The 17,436-nt window shown below is 31.1% G+C and overlaps 3 protein-coding genes across 4 annotated transcripts; 2 read left to right on the forward strand and 1 right to left on the reverse strand.

Moving 5' to 3' along the window:
* The first annotated feature begins 5,341 nt into the window (after positions 1–5,341).
* Positions 5,342–13,050, forward strand: LOC115697282 (large ribosomal subunit protein eL20y). 2 transcript variants are annotated; one of them, XM_030624222.2, is made up of 6 exons: positions 5,342–5,717; positions 6,391–6,466; positions 6,982–7,096; positions 11,492–11,607; positions 11,701–11,764; positions 12,452–13,050. In XM_030624222.2, exons 1-6 carry the CDS (start codon positions 5,495–5,497, stop codon positions 12,791–12,793), a joined length of 936 nt encoding a protein of 311 aa, XP_030480082.2. In that variant the 5' UTR covers positions 5,342–5,494; the 3' UTR covers positions 12,794–13,050. The 2 variants fall into 2 exon arrangements, with proteins under 2 accessions (XP_030480082.2, XP_030480081.1); XM_030624221.2 differs by lacking the exons at positions 5,342–5,717; positions 6,391–6,466; positions 6,982–7,096 and adding an exon at positions 11,223–11,382.
* On the reverse strand, positions 12,450–14,934 carry LOC133029135 (uncharacterized). The gene is made up of 2 exons (XM_061101605.1): positions 13,750–14,934; positions 12,450–13,635 (listed from the first exon to the last, which is right to left on the reverse strand). Exons 1-2 carry the CDS (start codon positions 14,918–14,920, stop codon positions 13,631–13,633), a joined length of 1,176 nt encoding a protein of 391 aa, XP_060957588.1. The 5' UTR covers positions 14,921–14,934; the 3' UTR covers positions 12,450–13,630.
* A 442-nt stretch (positions 14,935–15,376) lies between these two features.
* LOC115698171 (large ribosomal subunit protein uL6m) lies at positions 15,377–17,202 on the forward strand. Its single transcript, XM_030625355.2, has 2 exons — positions 15,377–15,529; positions 15,919–17,202. Exon 2 carries the CDS (start codon positions 15,981–15,983, stop codon positions 16,287–16,289), a length of 309 nt encoding a protein of 102 aa, XP_030481215.1. The 5' UTR covers positions 15,377–15,529; positions 15,919–15,980; the 3' UTR covers positions 16,290–17,202.
* The last annotated feature ends 234 nt before the right edge of the window (positions 17,203–17,436 follow it).

Here is a 17,436-nt window from a genome sequence, read left to right on the forward strand (position 1 = left end):
AAGAACAACATTAAAAAAATATTGATGCTGTGTTTAATGTTTTGCTCAATTTTGACAATGAAATGTTTGTTATAGATTTCCACGAGTGTTAATTACAACTCTTTAGTTAATTTTTACGCTAAAATTATATGTTGGAATATATTTTTTAAAAAATATTTATTTTATAGTTGCATTCGTTATAGTTACTATATTATTTTTGTAAAATTTTTAAAATATTTCAAATAGTTTATAGTATCAAAAAGTGAGTTCTTGAAATTTTAAATCTATTTTCAACACTACAAACTATTCAAAAAAATTCAAAAATTTACAAAAATAATGTTGTAACTATAAAGAACATTGCCATGAAAAAATATTGAAAAACCATATTTTGGTATGTGTTTTCGAGCACAGAGATTGATTAAGAAGTTGTAATAATATGTTAATGATAACACTACTCTGATTATATTTTTCACTTGAACCAAACTTTTCAGTTTTCAAGTTCCTCAAACTTAGAGCACTCCCATCAGTTGTTTTATTCTATTAGCGTACCCTTTAAAATACTTTATAACTTTTTATTTTTATACTATATCACATATTTATATCATATTAACTTTTTTTTTTCTCTAAAATATTAGAAAGAGAGAGAGAAAGATTTATAGAATAATAGTTTAGAGCATGAATAGTTGTAACTAAATGTAGCTAATGAATAGTGCTTCAGTAAATATCTCATCTAACAAGTTTTGTCATCTTAGCTATTTTACCTCACCTAATGTGAATGATTAAGCACATGTTTGTTTTCTTTAATCAATTTTGCAGTGAAATGTAATGTAATCATTATTACATTGTGTTGTGCAAGAATCCACACTCAAAAACAAAAATCAAAGGAACAATGTATCAACAAATTAATAGAAACTGAACTTGAATTAAAACAAAAGCAAAAAAATAGATATGTTGGAACAAAATTGAATCACAAGATGAAACAAAATCTTTAATAGTTGAAACTTTATTGATGATAATAAATCCGAGAACAACACAAATTGAACAACTCTCTCAAATTACAAAGAAACCTCACACAGTGTGTCTTGTGATCGAACACACTCAAGCTCAATTTACAACCCTCCGAAATTGAGAATTACAATCTAAAAAGAATGGAAGTGAAATGAGGTATTTATACCTTTGTACAAAACTAACTAACAAATAAAAAATTAAAAACAAAAACTTCACTAACAACTAACTAAAAATTTAATTGTCCATTCTCGGATTAGAGTAGAATGATACATAACCAATGAAGCTTTGTCACATCATCAAATAGTAGCGATCAAGTAGCTCGAACCACATAACAAATCCTCCTTGGTTCAATCTCTTGAATCAAAAAAACTTTCGAAAATAGAGGAATAAAATTTGTCAAAAATCAGATTAGCATTACTTAATGTTGAGTAGATTTAGGTTGTGCCTAAACTTCTGTATGCTAACACTCTTTGTTAGCATGTCAGCAAGGTTTCTTCTGTGTTGATCTTCTTGGCTTGAATCTTTCCTTGTGCCCCTTATGAAATGATACTTTATATTTACATGCTTGGACCTTTAATGTAGCATAAATTTTTAGGGAATTACCCCATATACTATTTTTTTTAACTTTTTTTCTTTAAATTTATGGTTTGGGTTTCTAAAGTGGTTGCAGCGCTAGTTGCAATAGGGGTTTTTATACGATTTTTTTTTTTTACAATTTAGGTTGCAGCGCTAGTTGCAATATGAGTTTCTATGTAGAATTCCGTAAAAAAAAAAAAAAAAAAAAAAAAAAAAAAAACTATTTTGAAGTGTAAAAATGAAAAAGCCCTTAAATTTTTTGATTATATGTAGGGCACTCTGATTATCGCAATACATAGTCAATTTTTAGAGTTTAAACCCAACTCCTGAGAGATATCTTTGAGCCATAAAGCTTCTTTGAAGGCTTTTGTTGTAGCCATGAACTCAGCTTCAGTGGTTATAAAGGCAACAACTTTTTGTAGATTTGATTTCCAACTTATAGCTCTTCCTAGTCCAGTGAAACCAGACCTATAAGAGATATTCTGGTGTCTACGTTGGTCGTATAATCACTGTCTACATACCCTACCACTTCTCCTCGAGACCCTGGGTTCCCATCATAGATCAAACCCAAATCAAGTGATCCTTTAACATACATGATGATCCACTTGATTGCTGTCCAGTGAGCATCACCTAGATTAGCCATATACATACTGAAAATACGTAAAGAATGAGCTAGATCAGGCCCAGTTCAGAACATTGCATACATGACGCTTTCAACCACAATAGTGTATGGAACCTTCTTCGTGAGTTTTCTTTCTGCATATGTCTTAGGACATTGAGACTGAGATAGCTTGAGTTTGAAGTAAGGGGTGTTGACACAATTTTGGAATCATTCATTCCAAATTTTTCTAGAATTATTTGCAAGTAGTCTTGTTGAATGAGCTTTATTACCTTTAGAGTACTTTGATCAATCTTAATACCTAAGATCTTCCTAGTCTTTACAAGATCTTTCATCTCAAATTCACTACTCATTGTGTTTTTAGTTTTGATATCTCAGTTTTGTCGTTCCCAACAATGAGAATATCATCCACATATAACAATAAAAACACATCCTGATTAAAATAAACATATGGATCAAACTTACTCTTATTGAAGCCATTATGAGTAGTGAAGTTGTCAAACTTGATATTCCATTGCCTGGGAGCTTACATGAGTCCCTATAGTTACCTTTTCATCAAGCAAACTTCATCTAAATTTCTATTATCAAAGTCCTCGGGTTGAACTATGTATATTTTCTCTTCTTTTTAACTATGTAAGAAGTCTATCTTCACATCCATTTGGTCCACCTCAAGCTTGTCTTTGGCAACCCTTCTAAGTATTATTCTAATTGTGGTTTGTTTTACTACAGGTGAGAAAATTTCATTGTAGTTAGGCCTTCTTTTTGAGTGAAACCTTTTGCTACAAGTATTGCCTTGTATCTTTCTTCTTCAGCACATATGCCCTTCTTTTCCTTGTAAATCAACTTGCAAACTAATTGGCCTTGTACCAAATGGTCTTTTGACAATGATCCATGTCTTATTATTCTTTGTAGGGTGCATTTATTCATCCATTTCCTAATTCCATTTCTTGTTGTCATGTCTAGTGATGACTTCATTGTAAGTTGTTGGATCTGAACTGATTTCTTCCTCGACTACAGATAGGGCATATGGGTGATGTTGACAGATTTAAAGCTCGTCTTGTCGCCAAAGGTTTCAACCAAAGGCAAGGCATTGATTTCTCTCAAACTTATGTTCCAGTTGCCAAGTTCAATACCCTCAAAATCTTTTTGGCCCTTGCAGCCATCCACAATTGGCATATCCACCAATTAGACATAAATAATACTTTCCTTCATGGGGGTCTCCATGAAGAAGTTTACATGCAAATTCCTCCGGGATATAAGGCCCCCCAACTCTGTTTGTAAATTAAACAAGAGCATATATGGCCTAAAACAAGCCTCTCGACAATGGTACTCTAAACTCAGTACCACACTCACTAACGATGGCTTCAAATAATCCCAATCTAACAACTCATTGTTCATCAAACACTCATAGTCATATTTCATTGCCATTCTCATATATGTGGATGACATAATCGTGGCCAGCAATAACACGAATAACATCATGCATTTCACCAAACCCGTTGACCAAAAATTTAAACTAAAAGACCTTGGTAAACTTTGTTTTTTCCTTGGCTTTAAAATTGGTCGCACCAAAGAAGGCATCTCAATTTCTCAAAGACCCTTCACCATTCAATTACTCCATGACACAAGTTACATTGGAACCAAACCCGCTTCCACACCCATGGAGACAAATTTAAAACTTAGCAAAGAAAAAGGAACTACCCTGACTGACCTGACTGCATATCGAAGCCTTATTGGCAAATTAATCTTCCCAACTATTATTAGGCCGAACATCACCAGGGCCGGCCCTGAAATGTAGTGGGCTATAGGGTAAAAATTATTTTTTGGGCCCTTATTTAGAAAAAAAATGGTATTTTTCAAAATCAGCAAAAAAATTGTATAATTTTAAAAGGGCAAAAATTTTTTTTTGGGCCCCTGGACTAGGTGGGCCCTAGGCACAGGCCTAGCCCGCCTATGCCCAGGGCCGGCCCTGAACATCACTTATGCAGTCAATCACCTCAGTCAGTTCTTATCATGTCCCCGAGTTCCTCACCTCCAAACTGCTCATAGACTTTAATAATATCTGAAAAAGACACCAGGACATGGCATTTTTTCCCCTGCAATTTCATGCCCCAACATCACTGCCTTTGTAGAAACTAGCCTTTCTTCTGCCAATGTTCAACTCTCCTTTTTTGCCGATGCTGATTGGGGCAGCTGTCAAGACACAAGGAGATCCGTTTCAGGATACTGCATCTTTCTTTGCAAATCTCTCATATCGTGGAAATAAAAAAAACAACAAGTTGTATCTCGTTCCTCTGTTGAAGCTGAATACTGTGCCATGGCAAATGCCACATCCGAACTCACTTGGATCCTTGCCATTCTCAAAGACTTTGGGGTTCATCTCTCTTCACCTCCAAAGTTATATTGTGATAACACTGCTGCCATTCACATCAGCGAGAATCCCGTCTACCATGAACGCACCAACCATGTGGAAATTGATTGTCACTTCATTCGAGAAAAGGTCCAACAAGGTTCCCTCCAGCTACTACATGTTTCTTCCAACAACAACCTAGCGAACATATTCACCAAAGCTCTTCTTCCATCTCAATTCAATAAAATTGTATCCAAGTTGGGTGTCATTAATATTTACACTCCAATTTGAGGGGGCTATTAAGAGTTAGTTAATTTTCTGTTAGGAAAGTTGTTATATTTTTCATTTAGCTGGATCTTTTTCTGTTAGAGTCTTCACCGACTCACTTGGTCTATAAATAGACCTTACTCTTGTATTCTCAATTTTAGTTCAATAAAGATAAACATATACAATTTTTCTCTGCAATACTCTGTTTCTCATAAGTTTTCAACACTTTCTATAAGTTACATTTTACGATTGATTAACGATATTTTTTAAAAATTATTTTCTTAAATTATATGAGACTGATACTTAATCATACCAAGATACCAAAAATTGTACTAAGCACGAGTGACATTTTTAGCAATTTTCAAATAATTTACCTAAGTCAATCTCTTATCGTGCATCCTAGAGCTCATTGATGCCACACCATCACCAAGCATAAAAAAAAAAAAAAATCAATTTTTTTCCCAATAATAGAATTTGTCTTTTTTTTTTTCTTTTTTCTTTTCCTAATAATAATAATAATATAATTTTCAATTTTTCATAAAATAAAAATAAAAAAGAGAAAATTGAAGAAGAAGAAGAGAAAAACCAGAAAAGAGGAATTTTGATTTGATTGAAAGTGAAACCCTAACCCTAACCACCGCCACCACCATCATCATCATCATCGATCGAGATCAATTGAATTTCATAATCGAAAAATGAGCGAGCAAGATTCCAAGACCAGAGGGATCGGTATTGATCCAGAGAGCCAATACTACTACGGCACCTTCCAAGGCGTCGCAAATTCCTATCCTCCTCCGCAACCTTCTCATCCCGTCTTCGGTTTTCCGCCGCCGCTTCCTCCTCCCGCCGCCACCGCCTCCACCAGCCATCCTCGATACCCTCATACTCACTATAACCATGGATATCAGACCGTTCCTGGTACTTTTACTCATATATCTATATATTTATATAATTATGCAGATCGATTTATGCACTTGCTTATTTTATTCGTTATCTCTGATTTGAGTTTTAGGGTTTTGAATGATGGAAAGCTTCACACTTTTTTGTGTTTTTGACTTTGAGGTGAAATGAAGGGCTTATGATGAGTTTTAGGGTTTTAAATGATGTTATTTTTGAGGTGAATTTGGCCTATTAGGAGCTGTGGCTGTTGGATTTTACTCTCTATTTGAATCCTGAGATGATCAAATATCATTTTTGGGATTTCAAGAGCTTTTTAACTCACATTTTCTTTTTCATGATCACATACTTGAGCACCTATATATTTTCAGAAAATTTCGGATAATTTACCGTGTTGAAAATAAAGTTAAAACATTGCTATTGCTAAGCAACTACTATAAAAGCTACAACATCCGCGATGATGAAAAAGAATTGAACTAAAAAGCTTTTTTGGATGTCAAAACAGATAAGCGGGTGTACTGAAACGACATTTTAGGGGGGGGGGGGGGGGGGGAGAGTGTAATATAGATTTTTCCATAATCTTATGTTGCTATCACTAATGTAAAAGTACTAACTAAGATTTAGATATTTGATATTTGTATGGAAAAATGAGTTTCTCCATTGTGTCTAATGTCCTTGTATCTTATTTGTTAAGGTATTGCTATTGTTGAGGGACATCCTATAAGAGAACATCGTCTTCCTTGCTGTGGTCTTGGCATGGGCTGGTTCTTGTAAGTTTGTTCTTACTGATCTCTTAAGAAGAAAATGAATAGTAATATGTTAGACCTTAAATATATGAGTCACAAGTTAGTTAGTTCAGCTTAGTTCCTATAGGGTCGGTTGTTTTATTAGTTAGTTAGAATTCTATATAGAGGCTAGTCCTATCTTACAAGAAGTATCAATGAGAATTTGTGTTAAAGAAAGTAATTTACTTTATGGGGAGAATACCAAACTATATCGAAGAGTTTAGAAATGCCCATGTTCTTCTAATTCTTTTAAGAACTGAACTATAGAACAATATTGTATCATAATATTACTGTTTCATTTTGGTGTCTATCATTACTTGTTTATCTATCTTTGGATATTTTGGGGCAATTATATTATCCAAGTGCTTGATACCAAGTTGGAGTTATTTATGCGAGTTGATATGTATTTTTGGCATGTGTAGTTTTAAATGCAGTCAATTCATGTTGACATATGTCAGTAACTTCTGTGTTTTTTCCTTTTTTCCTTTTTCTTTGGAAAGGTTCTTAATTGGATTCTTCTTTGGTGGAATTCCTTGGTATGTTGGAGCGTTTGTTCTACTTTTTGTACGAGTGGACTACCGAGAAAAGCCTGGATATGCTGCCTGCACTATAGCTGTAAGTATCCCCTATCCACTTGCAACAAATTTGATTTCGATCTTGCTTAAGGATTTTTCCCCAGTAACTTCATTATCACTTATCAGAAACCTCAACAAAATGTTAAGTGGTACTGTTAACTTTTTCATAATATATGTTGATTAAGATTTTTGGTAACTAAGTAATTGTAGGATAAATATATATGTAAGAGCTTTAGGAAGGGTCCGAGAGATAAGAAATTGATTTTTACCTGGTTCGGGTTACTCCACGAGTCGATGGTATTGATATTGCTTAGATTTACAACAATGACTGTCTCCCAATTTCAGCAGTGTTTTGCTTAAGAGCTGAAAATAGAATCAAACCAAACCAAATAATTAAGCTTAACCCTCTAATGTGGCAATTCACATTGGATAACTTGACTAATAATTCAAAGCTTCGGCCTATTGGGCTGGCTCGAATGGGATTGTAGGTAGGACTGATGTGCTGGACATGGTTCCTGCACTATAGCCGTAACTATCTAGGACTGTTAACTTTATCACAATCTTCTTTCATCTTTTGTTTGATAATTTGTACATCCTTTTTTAACTTAAAATCATCAACAGAAGCTGGAAATAAGCGAACCCCATTAGTGGTTTACTGTCTGCAACATATACACTCTTATAAAGATTTGTCTTTTAGAGCTTTGAGTGCTCTCTTTAACCCTTGGTACTTTGTTTTAGGGATGCAATATTCTTCAGTCATTATTACTTTTTGTTAGTTGATCTCTTAGATTTTACTTGCATAAAGTAAATCAATGCAAAACTTTCACAGTTGTTTTAATTTTTACTTTATGTTAGATTTTTGTACACCACATCCAACATCCGATCTGATTCAATTGAATATTCAAAAATAACATCCAATCTAATCCGATCATAATTGGATATCCAATGAATGACAGTCGGTTATAATTGAATTGAATTGTATCAATTTATGCACACCCATACCTAAATTGAAACTATGTCTTATCATGTTGCTTGTAAATTATGCATTGTTTTATGTTCTAATTGGGTTTATGTTGTTTTACCATGTTATATGTTCAGTCAATTCTAGCTCTGGTTGCTGTAACACTTGGCATAACGAAGAGACATCATGCTTGGTGATCCCAAAAACTAATCAAGATTATTAATGGTTGATATCATTTGTATATTTCTTCCAATCCACACAAGTATAAAGTTATAAACATTAGGTTCTTTCTTTATATAATAAAGTTATAAACCTGTATTTATTTGTATGAGCAAGTTTGTTGTTTTATCCATATATATAGTGTTATTTATTTTTTTCCCTTCTGTATTGGGATTTTCTCTGTTGGCTAAAATTATTTTAAAATTACTTGTAATCTTAAAATGATATGTTATATGACGACTTTTTTTTTTGTGAGTAAAAAATGTTATATGACGACTTGATTAACCAATTGAGAATAATCTATTAACTGAAAATAATGTTATTATTTGTAAATATTAACAATATGTAAGTGGCACACGCCGTAGCATATAATTTATAATTTAGATTAATTTAAGGAGTTAAATGGAATATTATTTATAAAAGTGAGTATAATTTAGAGAATATAAAAATAAAGATAAAAATTAAAACTAGTAAAATATAATGGATATATAATATAATTTTCTCAGACTATCAAATTCTGCAAGTCAGAACAACAAAATGAAGTTTGATTTAACTAGTGTTTTTTTTATGCGAATAACCAAAAAACAAACTGAAAAAAAAAGGATAAAAATTAAAATTTTATATATGACTTGGTAAAATTGAAAATCAAATTGTGTAGATGGTAAAAGATGTAATAACTTTTGAGATATTTATAAAAAAAATAAGTAAAAAGAAAATATGGTGTTTTTTTTAGGGTAAATTGAGGCATAAATACTTACTGTTTTCGATTTTATACACTTAAATACTTAATGTTTATTTTTGGTGGCAAAAATACCTAATGTTACAATTCTATTACACTGTTACTACCATTTCTGTTATTAACTCATAAATATAGACACGTGGAGGACCCAAATGCATTACATTTATTTATTTTATTTTAAAATTTAATATTCTTAATATAAAAAACTAAATATTACTTGTTTTTTTTTTAAAAAAAATAAGAGAGATGCAATACTAAATTAGCATAGCTAAGTGAACCAATGTAGTATATGGAACATGATTATCGAATTGAAGTGCCAATATCATGTAAAAATTGTTAATGAGAACACGTTTTTTTTTTTTAAAACAAGTAGCATTTAGTTTCTGATATTAAGAATAATAAGTTTAAAATAAAATAAAAATAAATGTAATGCATCTGAACCCTTCACGTGTCAATATTTATGAGTTTCGAAAGTGGTAGTAACGGTGTAAGAGAATTGTAACATTAGGTATTTTTGCCACTAAAAATAAACATTAAGTATTTCAGTGTATAAAATCGAAAACATTAAGTATTTGTGCCGCAATTTACCCTTTTTTTTATTGGGAAAAATAGGGTGTTTCTACACCCCGTTAAAAGGGGTTAAAAGGGGTGTAATAAACTAATAATAAACTTTTATCTATTTGCACATTCAAGAGAATTTTTGAATCGTGTACTGTACGCTATAGTTTGAAGACAATTTATAAAATTTTCGATAAATTCAAAATAATTTATAATATAAAAAATTATTTTACACATGTATAAAATAAATAGATAATTTGACAAAAATACAAAAACAACAACAAAAAAAAAAAAAATTCAAAAATATAGTTCGTATGGAGTTTTTAATATTTTTACCGTTTTTTTAGATTTTATTTACATAAAATATGGTCTTTTAGTATATTTTTATGTTATGTTTTTGTTATTTTGTAGTTAATTTTTTATTATTTGTATATTATTTTTTATGCTGTTTTGTTGTTATTTTCTTGTTACTTTCATTTAGTTTTTTTGTATTTTTATAAAATACCTTAAAAATGTAAGAAAAATTGAACGTAAAACTAATTATTCATAAAATAAGGTCATACGTGCAACAAAAAACTCTATTATCAACGTAACAATTTTTTCCGAATTTCTTAAAATTTTACGAAATATCATTAGATTAAATTGTGAGATTTTTACACCACATACTAAAATTTCTCATTTTTTTTTTCTTTTTTACTATGGGACGAATTATTTTTTTAAAAAATGAATAATTACATAAGGTACCATTTTTTGTAAAGTAATTATATTTTTACGTTCAAAGAATATATATATATATATTTTTATATTTTTACGGTTTTTCAAAAAATAACACAAAAGCAACATAAAATCAACAAGAAAACTACATAAAAGTAACATGAAAATAACAACAAAAAATAACATACACATAACAAAAAATCAACAACAAATTAATAAGATTACAACATAAAAAGACCGTATTTTCTGTAAATAAAATCAAAAAAATCGTCAAAATGTTTAAAACTCCGTGAAACTGTATTTTTGTAATTCTTTTGTTGTTTTTATGTTTTTGTGAAATAATCCCTTTAAAAAATACTATCTACTATGTTAAATTTTTATTGTTGTTCAACAATTATTTTTTAGTTGTACCATTGTTGTTCTAATTATTTTGCTTTGTTATTTTACGGCTGTTTTATAAAAAAAAAATATTTTTATAAAAAATTTTCGTGTAAAGTAAAATTGTAAATTTTGTCCTAAAATTCAATATTGTTGTAAAAAGCCCTAATTTTTTTTAAAATTTGAAAGCCCAAAATATCTTATTGGGCAGGTGGAGATGGAATTGGGAGAAGTTGAAAACTACCTCTTTTTATTATACATTAATCAAATATAACTTTAAAATAATTTTAATTGATAAATACCCTCTTTTATAATCAAAGTACTAAATATAACCTCACAAAACTTATCAAAATTAGACTTTTTAATGCATAGGGATATAACTTATAAAAATGGGTATAAATTAAAGAATAATAAAATGAAGGTAAAAATTAAGATATGAAACAAAAAGTGGGTATAGAGTGTAATTTCCTCCATGTCCATGGAGGATGGAATTGGGGCATTCAGCCCAATCTAAAGAATTTCCACGCTGTCATAAACGTACACGTGTAATTATACGATTGGATTAGGCCAAATAAGTCATTTCCCAACTAGGGTTTTTCCTGGTCTCAGACTCAGAGCTCGTATAAAAGCGAAAGAAAACCCTAATCAAATCTTCTTCTAACAGAGAGAGAAAGAGAGAGAGAGAGAGGGAGGAGAGTAGAGACCTTCGCTAAATCTTCAGCTGTTCTTCGATTTCTCAGAAATGGTGACTTTCAGGGTAAGTAGCTGAACAAAATCGTTACCCAGATCTCCAACTCTTTTCTGTTTGTTTCTCGAGAAAAAAAAAATGTTAATTTTCTCTCTGTGTTTCGGTTTTTGTGGTTCAGTTTCATCAGTACCAGGTTGTGGGAAGGGCTCTCCCTACTGAGTCAGATGACCATCCTAAGATTTACAGGATGAAGCTTTGGGCCACCAATGAAGTCCGTGCCAAGTCCAAGTTTTGGTAAGCCAATGTTTTTTTTTTTTGGATTATGATCTTTAGGGTTTTTGGAGTTATTTGATTTGGGTTAGTGATTTGTTTTTAATTTTTGATTAGGTATTTTTTGAGGAAGTTGAAGAAAGTTAAGAAGAGCAATGGACAGGTTCTTGCTATCAATGAGGTATTTTATTTGCTCATAAGCTTGAATTTGGATCATCTAAACATTGTTCATTGTAAAAATCATAGCTTTAGTATATGAATATGAATATGAATCCGAGATAGACATTTGAAATAAATGAAGTTGATTCCATTTTAGTGTAACTTTTTTTTTTTAATTTTTTTGTGTTTGGAAATGAAAGTTATCCCATTTGGTTAAGAGTTTAATTTTAGCTATCTCATATGATTTTTGTTGAACATTTCTTTTGGTTCTAAAATGGAGTTTTTTGAGCACAAAAAGCCTGAGGATTACCAACTCTTAATGTGGCTCAATTAGGGAGACAGTACAACAATAATGTTTTGTACTTTGGAAATTTTTTGATAACGATGAAAGGCAGTTTTGTTTTGTCTATTGGTTTTGGCTTTGATAACAGAGGTTAGCCATTGAAATGCAAACGTGTCTTTGCATCACCAAACTTTTGAAATCGAAATCCTTTTAGTGAATATGTACTTGAGGACAAGTATTGGTGTTTTTCCAATTGAAATTTTGATTAGAAAACTCACAATTGACCACAATCATTATGCTTCTCTAGTCTTTTTCTAATAAACTACGTATGAATGGGGCATTTTGACATACAAGTCATGCCATTTATTGGTGTTTTTTCAATGGTTATTGCTTTGTATTGAGAAACTTTTCTAAAACTAATTTCAGATCTTTGAGAAGAATCCTACAACAATCAAGAACTTCGGTATCTGGTTGAGGTATCAAAGTCGAACTGGTTATCACAACATGTACAAGGAGTACCGTGACACCACACTTAACGGAGCTGTGGAACAGATGTACACCGAGATGGCTTCTCGTCATAGGGTCAGGTTTCCTTGCATCCAAATCATCAAGACTGCAACTATCCCTGCTAAGCTTTGCAAGAGAGAAATCACCAAGCAATTCCACAACTCGAAAATCAAGTTCCCATTGGTCTTCAAGAAGGTTAGGCCACCAACCAGGAAGTTGAAGACCACATACAAAGCAACAAGGCCCAACTTGTTCATGTAACTTGGTTATTTAACAATCAAGCTATAAAGAGAAGTTGAGTGAGTGAGTGACTCAGTTGATTCCTAAATCTTTTTTTTGGTAGAAACCTTTTTTGTCTGTTTTGTTTTGAAGGATATTTCAGTCGTTTGAGCATAAATTTTAATTTATTTTTCTTTTATTGACACTTTATGAGATCATATTTGTCTTACAAATTACAACTATCAAGATTTTGCTATTTCTAAAAGATATTTCAGAAATGTTAGTTAACAATTCTTCTACATTGGTTTCACTTTATGTATTGAATTGTTATCATTTATGTTACTAAATTATATTTTTATCAAGGATAAAGGAAAGGGCTAAAATTAACTTCAGAACAGGAAAGAATTAACATCAAGAAGAACCTTATCATGATCATTGGAAGCTGTTCGGTGAAGTACGCCTTCTGTCCCGGTCCTCTCCATGCTTGAATTCTTCAACAACTATTAGTTAATCGTAATGAAAATCAATATTAACTCACCTGGTACTAAGGCCTATGCGTTAGAGATCTGTTAGATGGATGATTAGAGCCGAGAGCTTGAGGCCGTCTCTAACGCTAACCTGTTCTCGTCTCTAATCATCACAGCCAAGCGGACGAAGAAGGTTTGGGGTTTCCATTTGTATAGGGACTTTTCAGAAGAATTGAGAGACCAAATGCTCCCAAATCTTGAAAGTTCACCCTTTGAGAGATCTTGAAAGATTAGGTTTCAATAAAATTTCGAATCAATTTTGGTTTTTTAATTTGTATTTAACAAAGCAATAGTAAATGTTACAATAACAAAACCAGAAGAAGAAGTTGTTTCAACTCAAACTTGAATTGCATTAACCTTAACAAAAGAACCCAAATCAAAGAAAAATCAGAGAAGAAAAGAAAACAACAAACCAAAACATTAACATCAAATGATGAACTAGTTAATCATTTAATATGATCCATTGTTTACCAATCCAAACTCTCATTGTTGTTTGATATTCTTGCATCAACACTTCATCTTTTGTCTTTTCAGTTACAAAATGTTTCTTCAAACCACAAACTTCTAATCTAATCTTACCCAATTCCTTCTTACATTCATTAACACCATTCATAACACATTTTAGATCTTTCTTCATCTCGAGTTTCGATGATATAGACAAACTCGGATACCTTATAATTGAATCCAAACACAGAATTATCCTCAAGATCATGTCAAATGCTTGATCAATCTTTCTCTCATCATCATCACTGAAACCATTATCATCATCATCACTATTATCTTCGAAAGGCTCGAAAATCTGTTTAAGCTCTTTTTCGGCTTTTCCAATCACAAAAAGAATCCTTTTGATGACATTAGTATGCTTCTCTTGATGATGTTGTTGCATTAGCGATTTGAGTACTTGTTTCAACACATTCCATTTTCCATAAAGTAATAAATTTTCCGAAACAACAAACATAAGATCGCAAAGATTTGAACAAAGGCGATCCCCGATCTCAATTATAACACTATGAATCATACAAAGTGTTATAAATTCATCTTCTTGATCAAGATCAAGAGAAACCAACTCAATGAAAGAGAATTTATTATTACCTTGTTGTGATTGAGCCTTAACAATCTCATTTCGCCTTTCGATCATCAATTCTCGAATCCTATTCCTCAATCCGAACATAGTCTTCTTCTTATTTTTCACTCTCAACTCTAACGAATCATCAAAAGAAGCTTCAATTGGAAGAAGAAGAAGAAAGAGTACTTGTTTTGAAAGATAATAGTGCTTGATAAGTTTAAGCTTTCTTGTCAATGATCTCAAAACCGAATCATCATCATTATTAATTCCGAAATTGTTAAGCTCCAACATCAAGTCATGTTCTTGTTCTTTCATGTCTTTGAATTTTGTCTCCAAAAGAAAAAGAGTGAACTTATTGAGTCTATTTAAAATCTTGAAATTGAATTCATGTGCATACGATGGAGAAAAGCACTGAATAAGTAACTGATTAAACTTTACTTTCAAAATTTCTCGATGTTTATGACATTGATCATAATCATCATCATCAATCAAAGACTTGAGCTTCTCAATCATTGTGTCATTGTATTGAATTGACTTAGCCAATTCACTTGCTAATGATTCTACCATATTCACCATTGCTGGAAAATGAGAAAAATGAGAGAGAGCCTTTATGAAGGAGTTGTTATACATATAATTTATAGTTAGAGAAGGTAGTTATTTTTCTGTTTCTTTTTTTTTTTTTTTTTTTTTTAAATAAAAATAAAATCTCTAATGGAAAAACATCATAACAAAAAAAAAAAAATTTGTGCCATATATACATACACTTTCTATATATAAATTTAAATATGTAATTTACACAAAGTACTTAAAATTAATTTTTCACTTTTAAAGAAAAAAAATATTATTTTTATATTACTTATATTATTTGGAAAGCAACAGAAAAATAACCCTCCGTACTTCTGTAAAAAAAAAAAAAAAAGTTAAATTTCATAAAAAATATAAAAACAATTTATATGCGTAAAAATCTAAAGCTTTTGTCATTTTTGAGTATTAGTGAAATAATATCTTATAAAAATGTGGGTATCTTATGACTTGGCCCATATTAGAAGCCCAATAATAGAGGCCCATTTATAAGAACAGACCCAAAACCAAAAGTCACATAAATATTTATTAGGGTTTCTCCATTTCTCTCTGGTCGGAGACGAGGAATTCCGTTGGGTTCATAATCACCGGCCGGAGCAGCAGGTACTCTCTCTCTCTCTCTCTCTCTCAGATCAGAATTAGAGAACTATTTTTGATTCTAAATCTTCTTTTAATCATTCTATAGATTAGTTTATGTTTTATAGTTAGATTTTAATCTTTTGTTCTGTGTATGGGTGTTAGATCTGAACTGAGATTTGTATTATGATTATTTGGGTTACCAATAGCTACAATCTGTGATTAATGATACAGAATAAGAGAATTTGTTGGTGGGTTTGAATAGAAATATGCTTTTATTTATGCCTTTTGTTATTATGAAATTAAAGAGTTTCTTCAAATAATTTGGTGTTGTTTTAGTTAAGATTGGGAAAAGTGTAATTAAACTCATTGATGATGATGATGATGAGTTAATGTTTTTTGTTTTTTGTTTAAAGGAGATGAGTTGATGTTGTGATCATCATAATCATAATCATTATTATCATCATCATCATCATCAATGGAAGCGAAATTCTTTAGGTTTTTGAAGATTGTAGGTGTTGGGTACAAAGCTAGAGCAGAATCAGAAGGAAGACTTTTGTTGCTGAAATTGGGTTACAGTCATGAGGTTGAATTGACTGTTCCCCCTGCTGTTCGGGTTTTTTGCTTCAAAAACAATGTCGTTTGCTGCACCGGGATTGACAAGCAAAGGGTACACCAGTTTGCAGCCACTGTCCGTAGCTGTAAGCCTCCTGAAGTTTACAAAGGCAAAGGTATAATGTACATTGATGAAGTTATTAAAAAGAAACAAGGAAAGAAGTCTAAGTAGTTAGTCTAGTCTTCTTTGATATGAGAACTGTGTTAGCTGTTGAATGAAACAAACCTTTTGTTTTTGTTAGTTTCGATTAGAGACCCTTTGGTTTGTTCATTGGAGAGGTGACAAAAATTGGTTTGTTTTAAAGATTCTTATATGAACTAAAACTCACTTTCATGTATGAAAACAAATTCATGTTAGTGTTGTCAAATAAGGGCATGTGATGAAGTTATTGAAAAGAAACAAGGAGAGAAGTCTAAGTAGTTAGTCTCATCGATTGAATATTTATCGAGTTGAGTCTAGTCTTCTTTGATCTTAGAACTGTTTTAGCTTTTGAATGAAGCAAACCTTTTGTTTTGGTTAGTTTCGATTAGAGACCCTTTGGTTTGTTCATTGGAGAGGTGACAAAAATTGGTTTGTTTTAAAGATTTTTATATGAACTAAAACTCACTTTCATGTATGAAAACAAATTCATGTTAGTGTTGTCAAATAAGGGCATGTGATGAAGTTATTAAAAAGAAACAAGGAAAGAAGTCTAAGTAGTTAGTCTCATCGATTGAATATTTATCGAGTTGAGTCTAGTCTTCTTTGATTTTAGAACTGTTTTAGCTTTTGAATGAAACAAACCTTTTGTTTTGGTTATTAGAGACCCTTTGATTTGTTCATTGGAGAGGTGACAAAAATTGGTTTGTTTTAAAGATTCTTATATGAACTAAAACTCACTTTCATGTAAGAAAACAAATTTATGTTAGTGTTGTCAAATAAGGGCATGTGATGAAGTTTTTTTCAATTAATTTTGGGATGTTTTAGAATGAGTTAACTTGTAATATCTAATTTTACATATTTTAATTTAATAAATAATGATGTAAAATGACTAATAACAATACTTTGGATCAAAATGATTGGGTGGATGTTCATAAATGTTCAATTTATGTTTGGCGTTTTTATTTATTTTTTATTAAATTCTTAATTTGTTTTGTTGAAAGTTTCCTCATCAACTTAGAATATAAAATATAAGAAAATTTTACAATACACTCCTTTAAAAAGGATGTACCAATTTTATTTTTGTATTCAATATAAATTTTTAATCAAATTTTTTCTTATGGTTATATATGTTATAGTTATTTAAGATATCTTACAAAATTTTAATAAAAAATTTAAC

The sequence above is a fragment of the Cannabis sativa genome, chromosome 7, assembly GCF_029168945.1.
Source record: "Cannabis sativa cultivar Pink pepper isolate KNU-18-1 chromosome 7, ASM2916894v1, whole genome shotgun sequence".
Classification (NCBI taxonomy): domain Eukaryota; kingdom Viridiplantae; phylum Streptophyta; class Magnoliopsida; order Rosales; family Cannabaceae; genus Cannabis; species Cannabis sativa.

Coding starts and splice junctions, on each gene's coding strand:
- LOC115697282 (XM_030624222.2), top strand. CDS start 5,495: ATGAGCGAGCAAGATTCCAAGACCAGAGGGATCGGTATTGATCCAGAG. Junction 6,467..6,981: donor CTTGGCATGGGCTGGTTCTT/GTAAGTTTGTTC, acceptor TTCTTTGGAAAG/GTTCTTAATTGGATTCTTCT. Junction 7,097..11,491: donor ATGCTGCCTGCACTATAGCT/GTAAGTATCCCC, acceptor TTTGTGGTTCAG/TTTCATCAGTACCAGGTTGT.
- LOC133029135 (XM_061101605.1), bottom strand. CDS start 14,920: ATGGTGAATATGGTAGAATCATTAGCAAGTGAATTGGCTAAGTCAATT.
- LOC115698171 (XM_030625355.2), top strand. CDS start 15,981: ATGGAAGCGAAATTCTTTAGGTTTTTGAAGATTGTAGGTGTTGGGTAC.